At 37.7% G+C, this 16642-nt stretch overlaps 2 protein-coding genes across 2 annotated transcripts in view; both read right to left on the bottom strand.

Annotated features, from left to right (window-relative positions):
- Nucleotides 1-990: 990 nt before the first annotated feature.
- Nucleotides 991-9109, bottom strand: LOC139143836 (arsenite methyltransferase-like). Its single transcript, XM_070714417.1, has 8 exons — nt 8808-9109; nt 7193-7343; nt 5633-5769; nt 4146-4303; nt 3711-3839; nt 3045-3184; nt 2518-2631; nt 991-1685 (listed from the first exon to the last, which is right to left on the bottom strand). Exons 1-8 carry the CDS (start codon nt 8984-8986, stop codon nt 1629-1631), a joined length of 1065 nt encoding a protein of 354 aa, XP_070570518.1. The 5' UTR covers nt 8987-9109; the 3' UTR covers nt 991-1628.
- Nucleotides 9110-13669: 4560 nt separating this feature from the next.
- The window catches only part of LOC139144415 (gamma-aminobutyric acid type B receptor subunit 2-like), a 41530-nt gene continuing 38557 nt past the window's right edge, over nt 13670-16642 (bottom strand). Inside the window, exon 19 of the mRNA XM_070715117.1 lies at nt 13670-14807. The gene's annotated coding sequence lies outside the window, so the exon portion shown is untranslated. The remainder of the gene's footprint in view (nt 14808-16642) is intronic.

Genomic DNA, 16642 nt, shown 5'->3' with positions numbered 1-16642 from the left:
ACACTTCCAAATGCTTCACGGGACATTTAGATATCCATCAGATCAACATATGTACCACGTTTCATCAAATTTAATGCTTTAATTTTGGAGTAATATCACTAATTACAAAGTTCCTTAAATATGCAATTGAATCATTAATTTACTTGACACTGCCCAATGCTTCTCAGTACAATTACATGTCTCTCAGATCAATATCTGTAGCAGGTTTCATCAAATTTGGTGCCGTAATTTAGGAGTTATATACCTAATTACAAAGTTCATTAAATATGTAAATGAACCATTGATTAACTTCACACTACTGAATGCTTTACAACACAGTCAGATATCTGTCGGATAAGTATCTGCAGCAGATTTCATTAAATTTGATGTATTTATTTGGGAGTTATATGACTAATTACAAAACTTCATGAAATATGCAAATGTGCTATTTATTAACTTGACACTGTCCAATGCTTCTAAGTACAATAAGACATATATCAGATCTATATTACTTGCATGTATAATCAAATTTGGTGCAGGAATTTCAGAGTTATGTCACTAATTAAAAAAGTTCATTAAATATGCAAATGAGCAGATAATTGATATGACACTTATAGTATCATCATAATGTTCTGAGATTGTCATCTGTGAAAAGTTTCATGAAATTTTGTGCAGTATTTCTTGATATATGTCGACACTGTCATTACTGTCTCCATAGGAAAACCATTATATGAAAAAAATTATATTGCATAACTTCATTACTATGCAAGCCACACTAACTAAAATCTAATCACTTCTTGCAAGTAGCATATGGTACCTCAGGCTGTCTACCAAATCTGACTTGAATCTGCTCAGGCCTTCTTGAGTTATCGTGTAAACAGACACACACATGCGCGCACACACACACGGACAGACAGACATACATCGCTATGACATCAGCTCACGTGTGTGAACACGTGAGCTGAAATGATGATAATGGAAAGAAAATCCTAGTATAAACACTTAAAATAATACGTTCTGTATCAAAGGTCTTTTTTTAATTTCTAAGCAATGATTGGCGCGAAAAGCCTACCCAAAAAATCAAAATCTGAAACTAAAAGTTAAGAGAAGGACTTTTTCATTGAAAAAGACAGAATTTTGAAGGTTATTTTGATTTTTTGATATTTAATATATACATTGGACGCTGGATACACGTATTTACTTCCATGGCCTTAGCTGGGTACATATATTATAGATCCCTCTTGTTTGGAAAGCTCCGTCCCGGGGGCTTAATTTCTGTTCGGCGACATTTGCTCAATGATATGGTCAATTCTGTTGATATGTTGTTGCAGAGTAAAAAGTCTGTATTCTTCAAATGTGTGCCGCAGCTTATCATATAGATAGTTATTAGACATCCATAATGGTTTGTGTGTGTTAAAACTCAAACAGTTGGTAATAAGATTAATCGGTGATTAAATGGTCCAGCTCCGAGTCTTTGAAATATTGACATTTTGAAAAGTGATAGAAAATTGATCATGAAAACGTGATGCAATTCTTGACTCGATGTGAAAAGGGGCAAGTAGTGAAGCTAAAGTAAACGATTTTGAATGTTCTCTTTCTCCTTTCCGAAGTCTTCTTCTCACTGTCTTCTCCCATGCGTGGTGTGTTCCTCAATCTTTTGAGCAAGTGGACTCCTTCAGAATGGCGAACGGATTTGGGTCAATCGACTGTAGGAGAAAACAGTTGTAAAATAAAAATCCCATTACACATGTTCTGATATAATCTCGTTTGCACTCAGATTTATCGACCGCAAATCCCGTAAACATTTGTTCATAACACAGCTTTGGTTTTAATGGAGGTCCGTTTTGTAGGTCGAAGTTGCTTTCTTTAAACTCCCTCTTGCAACGGATCTTCAACTTTACTACAGTGTTGTTTTTAGTTTCCAAACTGAGCAAACAGGAAGTTTTTCAGGCCGTGAACTTACTCTGCTTGGCAAGGAGAAAATTGTCAGATGAAAACGTAAGATTTGAAAATTTCGACTTTGATTGCTAAGCAGAGTACACAAACATGGAAATTTGGCCAATGACGTCATCAGCATCTAGTCTTCTTGTCTGATATGTTACTTCATATGCACACTACTTGGAAGTACAGTCTCTACAGCGAACATTGTGATGGTACACACCACTTAAAGGGGCAGTACTCAATCCCTGGTTGTTGTTGGTATTGAGTATTTACATGGAGTTAGCCCATTGTTTTCCGTTGAATTTCTTGTCGTGTTGGCCGATTAGCTTTTAGATGAAGCTTCTAAATGATCTCCCCTTTAATCGAAGTCAAAAATCTACAACAATTTCCTGTCAGACTGGACGCTATACGCTACGAAGCAACTGGGAATGTACATTCTACAGACTCGCTTTTCATCTCTTTATGATCATCCACGGTTTATGGTGGGGTCCAGTTTGAATGGTGATGGCCTACAGCGACGAAATAGCCTGGGCCAATATAACGCCCTTCTTGTCGCTATTCCTTTGGAAACTGTATAAGGGTGATGACGTAACATACCTGACTGGCACTCTCCGCAAGATCGGAATCGCAATCAAAGTCGAAATGGCTGGCGTAACGTGATGACCGCAGTATTGTGGCCAATTCAGCGTCGACTTTAACAGCCTGTCCTTTCTGTGGAAACAGAACGAGAGTGTGTGGGAGAGAGAGAGAGAGAGAGAGAGAGAGAGAGAGAGAGAGAGAGAGAGAGAGAGAGAGAGAGATCTTTGTAAGATTGTTGGAAAACTGATGACTTGACAGTTGTCAAATTTGCATATATTTATTCTTCTAAATTGGTATATCGATTTTTAATAATTCGTTTATCAGTAACTTGTTTTTGGTGACTCCAAACTCGCCCTCTGAGTCGTACTTAAAGTATCGTGCTGGGATCACACCTTGAATTCACCAAAATAAATGCAAGTCTGATTCAGTAAATAATGGTTCGTATTTTATTTTCATCTAGGAATCCCATCCACAACAAGCCAGAATCGACATATAAGCTGTTATCTACTATGACCGGTTGAAAAGTTTTGTTTGGTTTTTTATACCTTGAATGTGTTGTTCCAATCAAATGTGAGTTGATCTTCGTGGTCGCTTATAGAACCACGATACCTGACGACTGTTTCCGAACTCCGATCTTCGGGAAGTTTGAATAAACGATAGGTGACCGAAGCATACTTTGTTCCTTCTGGACATAAAAGAAAAGGAGTTAATAGTATACAATAGTGCACATCGAAAAGTTATCGTTATTCCAGTGTTTATTTCCTTCAATCACTGTTAGAGATTGTCAGTTCCCCGTTGACGTTATGAATATATATATATATATATATATATATATATATATATATATATATATATATATATATATATATATATATATATATGTGTGTGTGTGTGTGTGTGTGTGTCTGTGTGTGTGTCTGTGTGTGTGTGTCTGTGTCTGTGTCTGTGTCTGTGTCTCTGTGTCTGTGTCTGTGTTTGTGTGTGTGTATGAATTTATGTATGTTCTCATAACGATGAATTATTCTGAACAGTCGTCGAAGCAAATTTGAACAGATATGGTCCATATAAGACCTTCACACTTTCAACATTTGTCTCTAAAATTCCGATGAAACTCTTTGCTATATCTATCTATATGCGTTCAAAATACATCGTCTCCTATATGACTACTAACTACGTCCATCAATTCAAGCTGCAGGAGTATGCCAACTTACCGACAAGATCTAGAAGTTCTTTATTTATATTGATGACCGATGCATCCACGAGGCGCGGTGTACTGAACCCAACTTCTTCCGCAATGTTAATCAGCTCTTTCCAGTACAAAGACCCAGACAGGCCCTCACCTTACAGGGAAAAAAAAATCAAGGTACATATCGATTAAACATCGTTAACACGCGTACGAAGCATGTGTTTCTGAATGTATAACCGACAATTTTACACAAATGTTGAAAAAAGTAATTATCTTGGAATTTACTGTTGAATTACCGTTGGGAAATGTACTTACAGGAAAGTGACCCCAACCCTTGTCCGATTTGTCAGTGGGAAATTATGTTTTGCATGTTGCGTTTATCACGTATCCTTGGAACTTATATTTGAATGAGAATGAAAGCTTGCGTATAGGTGATGTATCTTATTATGGCGACACCTACCCCACAACACTGTGTCCGTTGAATTCTTCAGTTTCTCCGGTAGAGGGCGATCAGCGTACATGTCGCTGAAGTAAATCTCGCCGCCGGTTTTGAGGGCGCGATAGCCTTCTTTGAGCACAGCGGGCTTATCGGCCGACAGACATATGACGCAATTGGATCTGGATGGTGATGCATCAAAATGAACAGATGTGAGAAATTAACGCATAGAAGGGTGGACTCTCACGTTGCGATTGTTTCGGTTACAAATATTGACTTGGGTGACCGCGGTGTGAGAGCGCCTTCTTTTCTACTGGGAGGGTGGAATTTAAGCTGCGTATGAAATGCCAAAATTGACACCCCCTATTATGTTTTATACAACAATAAATCTCACCCTGTATCAGCCATTGTGAATGTGACCCTCCTTTCCATTAATAGTCGAACCCTACCCTACATATAGCTGTATACCCGCATCATTTTTGTGTTAGGGGCAATTTCAATGCTTTAACAATGTATAAGGCTGAAATACTTGTATCTATGATTGAGGTCTGTACTAATATGCGTCAGAATTGATATTGGATAGCTCACCAGCCAGTATAAAAAATGTAGTTGACACTCTGTAGTGGCACTCCAAGCAAAGCTTAGTATCAATTCTCATTATTCAATTTCAAGACCACCATTTACGGGATATTTTGAACAAAATAAACAAAATAAACACATTTTTTATAAATATGGGTACGTGTACGTTTAAGCTTATGTAAGGATCGCACCTAATCTACAAAATACATTACAGAGGATGAGATAATATCAAAATACATACAATTACCGCCATGAATAGAGTATTATGACATTGTTTTCAACATCAATATACCGTATTATTGTTGACATTAAGGTAGATCGTGCCTCGGGGAGAGATGGAATCGGACTCTCAAACTTTTACCATAATTGTCTTCTGATATACCACTTTTAGGGGTTCATTTTAAAGATCTTGGTGTATGAGGTACGTTGTCATTACCATACTTCCATACAATTCTATGTAAAATGTGAACGCTATGATTGTAAAATCCAAAACTTTCTACAATCGATTTGTAAATCTCAACCCCTATGATTTCCATCCCCTCCCTTTAAAAAAGTTGTGATCCTCAGAGGATTTGCGCTCAAGAACTGAATCCGGCGATGAGCAGTAAAGTCGCGTTCAGTTGAATAGTTCTGATCTGTAAAGTCAACTCAGATGTGCTCAGCTAAGTCAAATAATCGCTGTGTTGCGAGAAATGAAGAGTAAAAGACGAAATGCTGCTCCGAACGGTTTTATTTTTATTCATCGACTTGAATCAATTCGACAGGTAAGACAGCGTCAGCGTTGGCGCAGAGGCTTTACGAAGCTAAGGAAAACAATTTTTTAGGTTACTATATTTAGGGTACACGGAGTGTGATGACGTCACCAGAATGTTGTTACGCCTACCACACGCATTTGATTAGCTTCTGTCCTTTACACACTGACTCGTACTTACATGATAATATCGTGTGAATCGCTGTCAATCCCTGCCTCGGCTAGTTTCTCCATGTAACCGAGAACAAAGTCAACATTGTTTTCCTTCAGTCCAAACTTTTCCCGATGATAATCCTTGTACTGGTTGGCAAACGTAATCTCCAAGTAAAATAAAATATCAACAGTTAATATTATTAACATTGATACTTTAATCTGATATCGATATCCGCTTACATGCCTCCGTATCTCTCTCCGCATGTGCCCCCTCCTCTCTCTCTCTCTCTCTCTCTCTCTCTCTCTCTCTCTCTCTCTCTCTCTCTCTCTCTCACTCTCTCTCTCTCTCTCTCTCTCTCTCTCTCTCTCTCTCTCTCACACACACCTCTCGCGCTCGCACACCACACACACACGCGCGCGCGCCACACACACACACACACACACACACACACACACACACACACACACACACACACACACACACACACACACACACACACCACACACACACACACATATATATATATATATATATATATATATATATATATATATATATATATATATATAATATACACGATATGTGCAAACAATGGAAGTATCAACACAAACTAAGCGTTTAGGCTGCATTTACAAACCCCTCTGGAGGCGGCGGGGGATTTGAAAATATCAAGGGCAATGTTGGGGGAATTTGAAAAGATTTGACACAATACTCAGATCACATGGAACAGCTCCAGCTTCTTTGTTCTGTGTATCAACAGAAACACTAATTTTGTTTTTATAGAGCGGTACAAAGATTACAGTGAGTGGCTTGTTCAAATGCACAATGTTTAGGATTTATGAAACGGTCCACCCAGAAATTTTGCGGCATTCTCTAGCTAGCAGATATTTGAAACCAAACGTTTGAGCTTCTTGTTCTACTCCTGAAGTGTGATGAAAAATCATTGTTTAAAATTGTATTCAAGTCCGGAATAAAACTCATTTGTCATCAGTAATAATGATGTCTGTAATTATATACAGATAATTTTAGCAACCAGAATATTTGTTATTCTAGCCTGCTGTGGGGAGTAGAAGAAAATACAAAACTGCAGTTGATACCCAGAACAAAAGGCACCCTGTGAAAAATTGGCCAAAAGGTCCCTTTTTACAATAATCTTAAATATGTTCAGTTTTCCTGACAGGTGAGGGAAGTTATCATGTTTCAAATTTTTCTGTTTGAAAAGATGAAGTTTTCTTGTATGTCAAGGCAGCGCCATCCTTCCCTGGAAGAAAAACAAACTCAAACACACACACATCGAAAAATTCCTTTAGTTTCAAACTCAGGCCAGTTTTATTTTGAGGGAGAAGGTTCAAAATTATAGCAAACCAGAAGGGGGTACTTGAATACCTATTGAATTTGTTAGGGAAGTAGGCCTATTTGAAAAAATCAAAGAAATTTTGGAAACCCCTCCCCCCGACCAGAGAAGTTTGTGAATGCAGCCTTATATAAAAATTTGAGCGATAGACAAGTGAAAATCCTAAATTAAATGTATCATTTTTAAAAAAACAACCCTTGTCATGCATTGAAACATAAAACATATAGAGTTACCTGCTCCTCGGTGATGTCAACTCCGGTAACACGACCAGAAGGACCCACTAACTTGCTTACTATAAAACAGTCCCTACCGGCACCACTCCCGAGGTCAAGGACATTGCAACCTTCCAGACAGCTCGGGATACATAATCCACAACCATAGTACCTGTGTAATGATATATATGAGTACCTCCTGAGTATGTATGTATGTATGTATGTATGTATGTATGTATGTATGTATGTATGTATGTATGTATGTATGTATGTATGTATGTATGTATGTATGTATGTATGTATGTATGTATGTATGTATGTATGTATGTATGTATGTATGTATGTATGTATGTATGTATGTATGTGTAAGTTTATGTATGTATGTATGTATGTATGTATGTATGTATGTATGTATGTATGTATGTATGTATGTATGTATGTATGTATGTATGTATGTATGTATGTATGTATGTATGTATGTATGTATGTATGTATGTATGTGTGTGTGTGTATGTATGTATGTATGTAAGTGTATGTAAGTGTATGTATGTATGTATGTATGTATGTATGTATGTATGTATGTATGTATGTATGTATGTATGTATGTATGTATGTATGTATGTATGTATGTATGTAAGTGTATGTATGTATTTATGTATGTATGTATGTATGTATGTATGTATGTATGTATGTATGTATGTATGTATGTATGTATGTATGTATGTATGTATGTATGTATGTATGTATGTATGTATGTGTATTTGCATATTTTGTGTCTTTGCAAGTTGTCTTATAAATGCAATACTGCTAAGGGTTTTATAAACGCATTGTAAGTGTTTGGCAATCCTAAAAAATTCTTCAAAATAAATACACTCCATTGATAGGTATGATTGAGTTTACTTCAATTGTACACAATATCATTGCATTAAACGTCTACTGGCAGTGTTGATCACCTAAATACTTGGTATTTCAACATACTTCAGGGATTAGCACAAGAAACTATTGTCAATACACTGAACATTAATACTGGAAAAAATCAACAATTGTTACAGCTACTTTCTCTTTTAAAAAACCTCCAGTGTGCAAAGATAGTGTTTGAATGGTTTGTTTTTGGTTTAATTTTTCATTTATTCTACTGTGCAAAAGTGTTTAAGTAACCTTTCATGCAATTGAGGTAAAAAATCATGCTACAGGACGGTTAAAAACATTGTTGCCACATCCATTTCCTCCAGGCCCCCCCCCCCTCCTTCTAGGATCAAATAGTCCACCCCTTAACAGCTATATGTCTCTATCGCGGAGGAGCCAATAACAACAAAAACCTACACAAAGAGCTCTTTTTAGACTACGGAGTGGAAAACGGCCTGAATTGAATCGACATTTCGACGATAGTCTGAAAGCAAACTGTGAACAAACTCAGACTGACAGTGTCAAGAGGCCACGCTCTGCTATAATTACGTGTCCTTCATTGTACGCTGTAATTCGATTGAATATTAACTCACTTAGCTGCAGTACTGTAATGCTCGAGGTTTAACCTCACGCTGGGTCTACTCGGATGGGACGACATCTACTTTTGCCGTCCGACCCAAATAGACACGGGCCAAACCTCGAGCTACCCAGTACTGCAGCTTGAACTCACTTTGATGCGACGTCATCGTGAATTTGGCCGATGAGTTCAGCGATCCTCTGCGGTGGTTTCGACGATCGTGTACACGCCACCGAAGTTTTGAAGTCGTCAGTAGAGGTGATCGTCTTGCCGTAGTACTCTTTCACGTTTCCGACGATTCCATCATCGGCAGATTTTGGAGTCGACGCCATAATTCCCGTTCGTCTGAAACTTGGACGTTGGTGACACGGAGAAGCTACGTGACAAAACGCGTGCGGCTGATAAGTATACAGTGACTGGAAGGTGACACTTGCCGTGGTTCAGAGTCCATGCAAAACACGTGAGCGATTTGTCAACTAAAGCAAGGATAACAGTGATATATTACTATATGTATATTTTTCTGACATGAGAATATTAAACGTTTCAGACATTTGAAGCTTGGGATGTAATGAGAATCTGAACTTCAGTCGAACTCTAAAGGTCGGACAAAACTTATTTATTCCTCAGATTTTCTCGGCACGAAATGAGAGATAGAAGAATTTAGGGAGCAAATTGATGTCAACGTTGTCATGATACTTTTCTCCTTCCTCTCCAATATCTACCGATTTATCAGTTTTGATAAATTTTGAGGTAGAACGCGCCTCGGAGACAAATATTTGGACTCGACATTTTCTACAATTCGTTTCTGATCTACCACTTGTTGGGGCTCATTTTAAAGCTCTTTGAGAGAGAAATATTTTCACCGTCCTAGTTTTACGAAAATCCTTAATTTAATTGATTTCCTATCACAGGGATGGCGGCCATTATGAAGTTCAAATATTGTTAAATGTTGGGTTATTTGTTCCTCTAGTTCGTAAATTTGCATGTTGACCCCTGGCTTTTATTGTCGATTTGGTAAGAGAATGGTTGAAAGTTTCATTCAGGAAATTTGAGCAAAAGTTTAAGTCTTTCACTTCCGAGGTGCGTATTACCTTAAGCTAATCTTATTCTGTAGTACCTTTGCTCAAAACAGCGTTTTGAAACACCCCCTCTAGTGTTGAACTTTGAAACATGGCCGATACCCTGTGTAGTCTACAAAGTTAAAAATATTATTTGTCACATCAGGTGGATTTAAGTATAGTTACAGTGGTTTGGCATTTCTGTGACAGTAAATATGTTGTGTTGTTTTGAAAACAGAGAAAAAAAGAAAAAAACAAAGAATATGTAGAAATTGAAATATAAAGCAAGCGTTTGAATACGAAACAGGAACTATAATTATATTATATTTGATATTATTCTTGTTCATGTTCTAAAATAGTTACTTGACACTTTGCACATGTTTTTTCAGGGATTTTCTTTGAAAAAAGATTCTGAATTGAAATGAGTCAAATCCTAGTTTCACAGTTTGGTTTTTACTTTATTTTTGTACTTTTAAGATATTTTTTCTGATTGGTTACATTGACTTTGTAGGAGTGATATATGGGTCAAAGTTGGTATTTGCTGGCTTCCCACAAAGTCTAAGGAGCGACTCTATGCCTGTCGCACGATTGTTATAGATGGAGCAAACAAGTAGCCCGTATTCACCGTAGTACTGTACCTCCCGCTGCCCGATCACATACGGACCTCGCTCTAGCAAAACTGTCAGGGCGTCAGCTAGGCCTATAGGGCTGACATAGACCGTTCACACAGCACTTTTGGCCCTGTCGCATATTTTCTATCAACTTTGGACCTAGCCCTAAGATCCAACATAAATTAGGCCGGCCCGGGGCTGGCCAAGGGCCGACATAGCGCGTTCAGTTTTGTATTTAAAAAGCAAGGTTAATTGTTGTCAGAGGCAATCCAAACTCAGAAGTGTGAACGTAACAACAGAGTTACTTCGTATCACATGTAGACATGGAGTATGTAGCGCTTTGTGTTAGCGTTGATTGGATGAACCATAGACAGTAGGTGAACTTCATAAAATTACAGCAGCACCCGTACTTATCGGCGTGGTACCAACCAGCATTTCCGACAAGAAATATTAAAAATAAAAAATTCGCTGAAAATATCCATCATCTATTTCGATTTTTGCGATATGCCGATGATCATAGGTAGTAAAGGGAAAGCAACTCCACACATCGTTCATATTTGGGTTGTTTGCGTTTTGTGTATGATATTGTGTATAATATAAGTGTATATCATGTTTGGCTGTTTTATGTAAAATGTTGATTAGCCATGGCGAGACGTAACCGTGATCCACGTGACTGTTTATCCGCACTGGAGCGCAGAGACTAATGTGACACTGCGATCCTTTTGCGCTACGTTTCGAAAGCAGAGTTTTCTTCATCAGTCGCTTAAAATTCATTTTTGATTGGTGAGACGTGTTGAAGGGTTGATTGTTTTTATTTGGTAGTATGTTGTTCCACTCACGTTTGTTGTTCAAATAGGGAAGCTAGAATGTCTACTGTTTGGTCTTGTTGTGTTTGTGTAGGTTCGTGTGAACCTGAGCTTGAGCTATTGTAGCTTTAAAAATTTGTGAAATCTGGCGCCTATAAGTGTATCGCCTATATTTCTGTTCCTTCTGTATGCGATTATTGGTTGATTTTGGAACAGGTTTTTTAGTGTTTCATCTTTTTCAAGTCTAAGCAACATTTTACATAAAACAGCAAAACATGATATACACTTATCTTGTACATAATTTCATACGCAAAACGCAAACAACCCAAATATGAACGATGTGTGGAGTTGCTTTCCCTTAACTGCCATATTTTGGTCACATTTTCAACGGTGAATATTTAAAATGCTATGCCTACCCACTAAAAAGTTGATAGTGCCACTACTGATCGAGGAGCCTTTTTCATTTTTGATACCTTTCGCACGATTGAAACACGAATGTTCAATTATGCACTGTCAAACGATGCGAGAATGGGGAAGGTTTAGAAAGACCTTTTCTGCGCCTGAGTTGCGAAGACTTGACAAACTTACCTTGAGTTGGCCCGACAGCATCTCTTTCTTACAAGGCAGAGGGTACTTTCAATATAGGTGTGATATTCTTGTATATGTTGTGTGAGTAAATGAAATTAGCAGTGTGCATCAAATTTGTTTTGTATGCTTGTCGACGTCTGCCACTGTAAAAAGACCTGGGCAAGTACATCACGCATTAAGATTTTTCAACGTTTATCGATATTTCTACCAAAAATAATGAATGGTGTCAGAGCAAAAGAGTGAGGGACAAATCCCACATGAAATCAGTTGGCACACTTTGTTCGACTCATCGTTTATTTCCTATTAAATTAAATTAAACGCATGGAGTATCTATCCACCTATTAAATTAAACGCATGGAGTATCTATCCAGCTATTTAAACGTCAGGTAATGCTTTATTCATACTTTTACCTCTGAAATAGCTTACTAGCTAGCGGTGGAACATATATTATTTATTGCTTGCGAGACAAAGGCGCCAGAGTTAACATTCACAGCTGATGTAATTAGCAAACATCCGCTTGTCATCATCCATGCTTTTCTACTCAAGGCCATTCAATTGCTGCTCAAGCCAAGCCGACACCAATGTATTAATCATTCATAAATGAAGACAAGGTTAGTCATTCAATGCTGCACGGTGCTTAATGAGTTTCCTGTGGCAATACTCGATATAGTACGCTATCGTGTTACAGCACATGCGATTTCCCTCCACAGGGTAAAGATTTAGATATATCCCCACAGACACGTCCCAATGGGAGCTGATAATAGCATGACATGCAATGAGCCACGTCACCATTGCTTGTGGCTTTTATGTGGTACACAGTGTTTCTTCTTGAATTCAATGGCTTTTAGCAACTGTCGGACAGCCACAGATAACTCTTCTTCTATAAGGTGCTGTTTTCCACTTTCACCGAAGTGGAGCAAATAAGCTTGCAAAATAACGATTGGAGTCTTCATTTTATTTGTGCCCAAAGAACGCTTTGCAAGTTAAGCAACACAAGAATATCATGAACTTCTTTAGTTCTTTCGAAACCAAGGACTCAACAAGATATTTAGAAAATGAAGCTGAATAGGGGAGGGTGAGACTTTACGCGTAGAGATTCAATGACAGTTAAACTTTCAGGGCCTCAGAGTTCAAAATGAAGGCTGTTACCAATGGCATGAATAAACTTGTCTTTGGTACCCAGTCCAAAATGTTGTAAAATATAACACTTTGTGCAAACGAAAAACACAAAGAAGGTACCAGTGATATTCAGTGATTGAGTTTAGTAGAAATAGACCAGATGTCTGAACGTAACCTGCCCAGTGCCTGTATGCCTGTGAAACTTTCTGACCCAAATAAATTCACTCCTCAAGTCTTGATAAAACATGGGCATGGATTTTTATTGTACCAAAGATACATCTATTTTTGATGACAATGATAAAATCACCACAAAAAAAGATTACTACAAACATAAATAAGTACATTACACTGTCGATGCCGCAGATGAAATGAACCACCTAACTATAGTACTTGAGTTTTGCGCAAAGTCGTGTTAAATGTAAAAGGAGAAGTATACAGTGTAAAAATTTTCTAATTGTTGATTTTACGGACAACAGAAATTTAGTTGGCGGAGCTTAGTTACAAAGCGTTATAAATAATAACATAAATTACTTCACGTACAAAGTGATAATATCAGTTACTTATACATGCAATGCAGGATCCATGAAACTTAAGTTACAGATATTATTACTTTATACTTGAAGTAATTATATATACATATATATATATATATATATATATATATATATATATATATATCTATATATATATATATACGTCAGTAACAGATATTATTACTTTGTACTTGAAGAAACATTATATATATATATATATATATATATATATATATATATATATATATATATATATATATATATATCTTACATACATACATAATCTAGATATGTGTTTAAATGACTACAAAAGCAGAATTCACCCTACCAACCATTGTTTTTACCCTGTTTAAAGTCATTGTAAACAGAAATACTTTCTCTGCGTTCAAATTCAGATGTTACAAGAGCTAAAACAATGTTTTCCTTTTAATAATGAAGCGTGTTTAAATATTCTTGAAGAAAGTCGCTGTATGATAACTGTCTCCGAAATATCTGGTTCAACGACACAAATACCACGTGTTGTCTATACTATGATATTCAAAGTACAAAATGTACAAACTTAGACAAAGACAGACAAAGAGACAGACAGACAGAGCCTACTCTATAATAATCAAGGTACAAAATATACAAACCTGGAGAGACAGGGAGCCGGGACCGACAGACAGACAGAGAGACAGAGAGACGTCCTATACTATAATAATCAGATTACAAAATATATAAAACTGAAAGTATACAGAAAGTGGGAGAGAGGGAGGCTGAGGGAGAAAGACAGAGAGGGGAGTGAGAAAGAGAGGGGCAGACAGACACACAGACAGACACACAGACAGAGGGAGTAACCTAGACTGACTGAAACAGACAGACAGACCGACAAAGTCAGAAAGACAGAAAGACAGACAAAAACAAACACTGTATATCCTCAACTACTAAGGTATGTGATAGAAAATGTGTCAATAGAAAGACAGGCACAAGTTTCTTTGTAGACATGAATAAGAAATCCTATAAGTGTCAAGTACGGAAATAGTCTCAAAATCATTACATTTCACAATCTGAAAAGGCGTTCCTATCGTATAAATACATTAGTGAACTGCTCATGATATGAGCGGGCAAACTTTGATCTTATTGGCATTAACGACATAATTCCATCATCGTGGTAAATTGTTAGCACGGCCACAGGGTTGAATGACTCTTCCCATCTCTATATGCCTTTATGGAAATAATTTTCCTTTAAATTGTGACACATGATAGCCACAAATTTTAGCGGGAGGGTCTAATCTGTCAATATGATTCGATTCCTTTGTCAAATACATGTTAAAAAGTGTGAAATGTTCATGTGCAACACGTTGTGTCATATTTCTGTAAGTACGGCCATCGTAATAACATATTTTCCTTGGTGATACGTTGTGGAATCCATGTTTGACAACTGTCCAATCGAACTTTCCTGGAAAAAATTACAACGACGCAAGAAATTAGAAAATGCGGCAGTCAATTTGAACAAAATATTTGGCATTGCTTGAACAATCAACAATCAGTTTTGGTGGGGTCGTCGCCATCGATGACGATAGGGAGACGATAAGCTAGCAAATTTGTATCGTTTTTAGTCCCCACGGACACCGTCCGGGGGGACTTATAGGTTTGGTCATGTCCGTGCGTGCGTGCGTGCGTGCGTCCGTGCATGCGTCCGTGCGTCCGTTCACGCAGATATCTCAGAGATGCCTGGAGCGATTTCATTCAAACTTGGTACAAGGATTACTTCATATGTCATACAGATGCACGTCAATTTGTTTTGTGATACGATCCAATATGGCCGCCAGGCGGCCATTTTATTACGATTTTTACATGTACAGAGCCATAAATTAAGGCATGTTCCGACCGATTTTATTCAAAGTTGGTACAAGGACATTGACCAATGTCATAGATATGCACGTCAATTTGTTTTGTGATACGATCCAATATGGCCGCCAGGCGGCCATTTTATTACGATTTTTTCATGTACAGAGCCATTACTCAGGCATGTTTCGACCGATTTTATTCAGAGTTGGTACAAGGACATTGACCAATGTCATAGATATGCACATCAATTTGTTTTGTGATACGATCCAATATGGCCGCCAGGCGGCCATTTTATTACGATTTTTTCATGTATAGAGCCATTACTCAGGCATGTTTCGACCGATTTTATTCAGAGTTGGTACAAGGACATTGACCAATGTCATAGATATGCACGTCAATTTGTTTTGTGATACGATCCAATATGGCCGCCAGGCGGCCATTTTATTACGATTTTTTCATGTACAGAGCCATTACTCAGGCATGTTTCAACCGATTTTATTCAAAGTTGGTACAAGCTTATTGACAAATGTCATAGCAGTGCACGGCAATTTGTTTTGTGATACGATCCAAAATGGCCGCTGTGCGGCCATTTTATTACGTTTTTTTCATAACTCAGGCATATCTCAACCGATTTTATTCAAAGTTGGTACAAGGACATTGACCTATGTCATACATATGCACGTCAATCTGTTTTGTGATACGATCCAATATGGCCGCCAGGCGGCCATTGTATTACAATTTTTTCATGTACAGAGCCATTTCTCAGGCATATCCGCATGTTTTGACCAATTTTATTCAAAGTTGGTACAAGGACATCGACCAATGTCATAGCTATGCACATCAATTTGTTTTGTGATGCGATCCAATATGGCCACTGTGCGACCATTTTGTTACGATTTTTTTCATGTCCTGAACCATAACTCAGACATGTATCAAGCGAATTCATTCAAAAGTATTTTTATCACAGAACTAATGAAGAGGACTCTATCCTCTCTGAGGACCTGTAATCAAAATACCAATTAACAAGTGGGGACTGTATCATCAACGATGACTTGTTAATTAGCAATTAGTTCCTGTTGTCAAATTTCCTAATCAGAGAGTTGACTTCAATAAGTATATGACAAGATGGAATAATCAACAAGTCAACTCGTCAGTGATTCCAAGTGAGTGTGCAAGTCATCGGTGTCGACCCCCCCCCCCCTCCCTGGTGTCGATCACTGTTTGTTACGCCCTCAACGACTGGAGGATTCACAGAGAGGGTGACTCTGCAGCCGATGCATACACAGATATTCATGATATTGGCCACGGTCTATGGTGTATATAATCAAGATCAAAACTTTTTTCGGACAATTCGATCATTGGGCTGAAAAGTGTTGTAGTAATTCATGAAGAATATTTATGGCTCTGAAAAGTTATTCATCGGACGTTTATTTATCTTTTAAA

Source organism: Ptychodera flava, chromosome 11, assembly GCF_041260155.1.
Source record: "Ptychodera flava strain L36383 chromosome 11, AS_Pfla_20210202, whole genome shotgun sequence".
In the NCBI taxonomy this organism is placed as follows: Eukaryota; Metazoa; Hemichordata; class Enteropneusta; family Ptychoderidae; genus Ptychodera; species Ptychodera flava.
This window is presented reverse-complemented; position numbering and strand designations above follow the sequence as displayed.

Bases quoted from the DNA above. Each gene is read 5' to 3' on its own strand.
- LOC139143836 (XM_070714417.1), bottom strand. From the start codon at position 8,986: ATGGCGTCGACTCCAAAATCTGCCGATGATGGAATCGTCGGAAACGTG. The intron at 3,185-3,710 runs GTAAGTTGGCAT...TTTTATGTCCAG, and splicing joins AGAACTTCTAGATCTTGTCG to AAGGAACAAAGTATGCTTCG. The intron at 1,686-2,517 runs GTATGTTACGTC...TTTCTCCTACAG, and splicing joins TTGCGGAGAGTGCCAGTCAG to TCGATTGACCCAAATCCGTT.